At 50.9% G+C, this 1,121-nt stretch overlaps 1 protein-coding gene across 1 annotated transcript in view; it reads left to right on the top strand.

Annotated features, from left to right (window-relative positions):
- LOC104489758 (rho GTPase-activating protein 26-like) overlaps window positions 1–916 on the top strand; it is a gene marked incomplete at its 3' end in the record, with an annotated part of 23,898 nt that extends 22,982 nt beyond the window's left edge. Inside the window, exons 8-9 of the mRNA XM_010131959.1 lie at window positions 337–466; window positions 816–916. Of these exons, the coding sequence (XP_010130261.1) occupies window positions 337–466; window positions 816–916 (231 nt within the window). The remainder of the gene's footprint in view (window positions 1–336; window positions 467–815) is intronic.
- Window positions 917–1,121: the final 205 nt, after the last annotated feature.

Below are 1,121 nucleotides of genomic sequence, written 5' to 3'. Positions count from 1 at the left end.
GTGTGGTGCCCGCACGTCAATGGCTTTGCCGTGTTGGCACTGCAGCTTGGCTTTCCTCTCTGGTTGTCAAATTACCAAGGATTTAGACTGATTTCATTCTTTTGAAACAACTTTTTCCTAAAACTCATCATGCAAACAACTTGCCAATTGTCACAATATTTTTCTTTTAGCTTAAATCCAGGCCCAGGGAGAAAACCTATCCTGTGGCTGGCAGCCCTGGGCTCCCCGGTCCCATTTCCCACATGGTCTGGGGTGTCCAGCTCTGGGGTCCCACCCCTGTGTGCAGACCATGTTGGGTCTGTGTGTTGGACAAGACATTCCTGTTTTAATTTGCAGACGAGAAACCGTTTTGAAGGAACGAGGTCAGAGGTTGAATCTCTGATGAAGAAGATGAAGGAGAACCCTCATGAGCACAAAAACATCAGCCCTTACACGATGGAGGGTTATCTCTACGTGCAGGAGAAACGTAGGTGTTGGGGTGGTGCAGCTGCCTGCCAGGGCTACGTGGCGAGTGGGCACCTGGGGAAGTGGTTTGTGGGGGCGTGAGGCACGAAGGCTCATTCAGCAGGGTACAAAATCCGTGAAAGAAAGGGGTTGCCTCAGGGGGAGCCAGGAGAATCACTGCCAGTGCCTTGTAAAAGTCTTTCCCCTGGACAGGAAGGGGTTAATAATGCTTAATCCGCTTGCAAAGTCCAACAAGAACTGTAGATACAGAAGTGTGTCATGTGAAATGATTGTTAAAGGTAACCGGTTGTTAACGGGAGAGCACTGGAGCTGCACCAGTTCTGGGAACAACAGCTGCCTTTGCTTTGTAGGTCACTTTGGGACCTCCTGGGTGAAGCATTACTGCACCTACCAGAGGGAATCGAAGCGGATCACGATGGTGCCGTTCGACCAGAAATCGGGAGGGAAGGGGGTGAGTGCTGATAGGCAGTGGGGCTGTGTCCCAGGGCTCTCTGCCAGGGGGCCCCACGGAGCTGCCAGCTCTCCTGGTGCTCAGACCGACCCATTTTTAGCAAGGTGACACAAATACAAATGAAGTGGGTCGGATTCATTCTGGGCTGAGCAGGTGCCACGTGGAGAATTAACTCTGTATCTTCTTAAAAAAAAACAACCAAAAC

This window comes from Buceros rhinoceros, unplaced genomic scaffold (genome assembly GCF_000710305.1).
Source record: "Buceros rhinoceros silvestris isolate BGI_N320 unplaced genomic scaffold, ASM71030v1 scaffold10082, whole genome shotgun sequence".
Lineage (NCBI taxonomy): Eukaryota > Metazoa > Chordata > Aves > Bucerotiformes > Bucerotidae > Buceros > Buceros rhinoceros.
The sequence above is the reverse complement of the archived record's forward strand: the minus strand, read 5'-3'. Positions and strand labels throughout refer to the sequence as shown.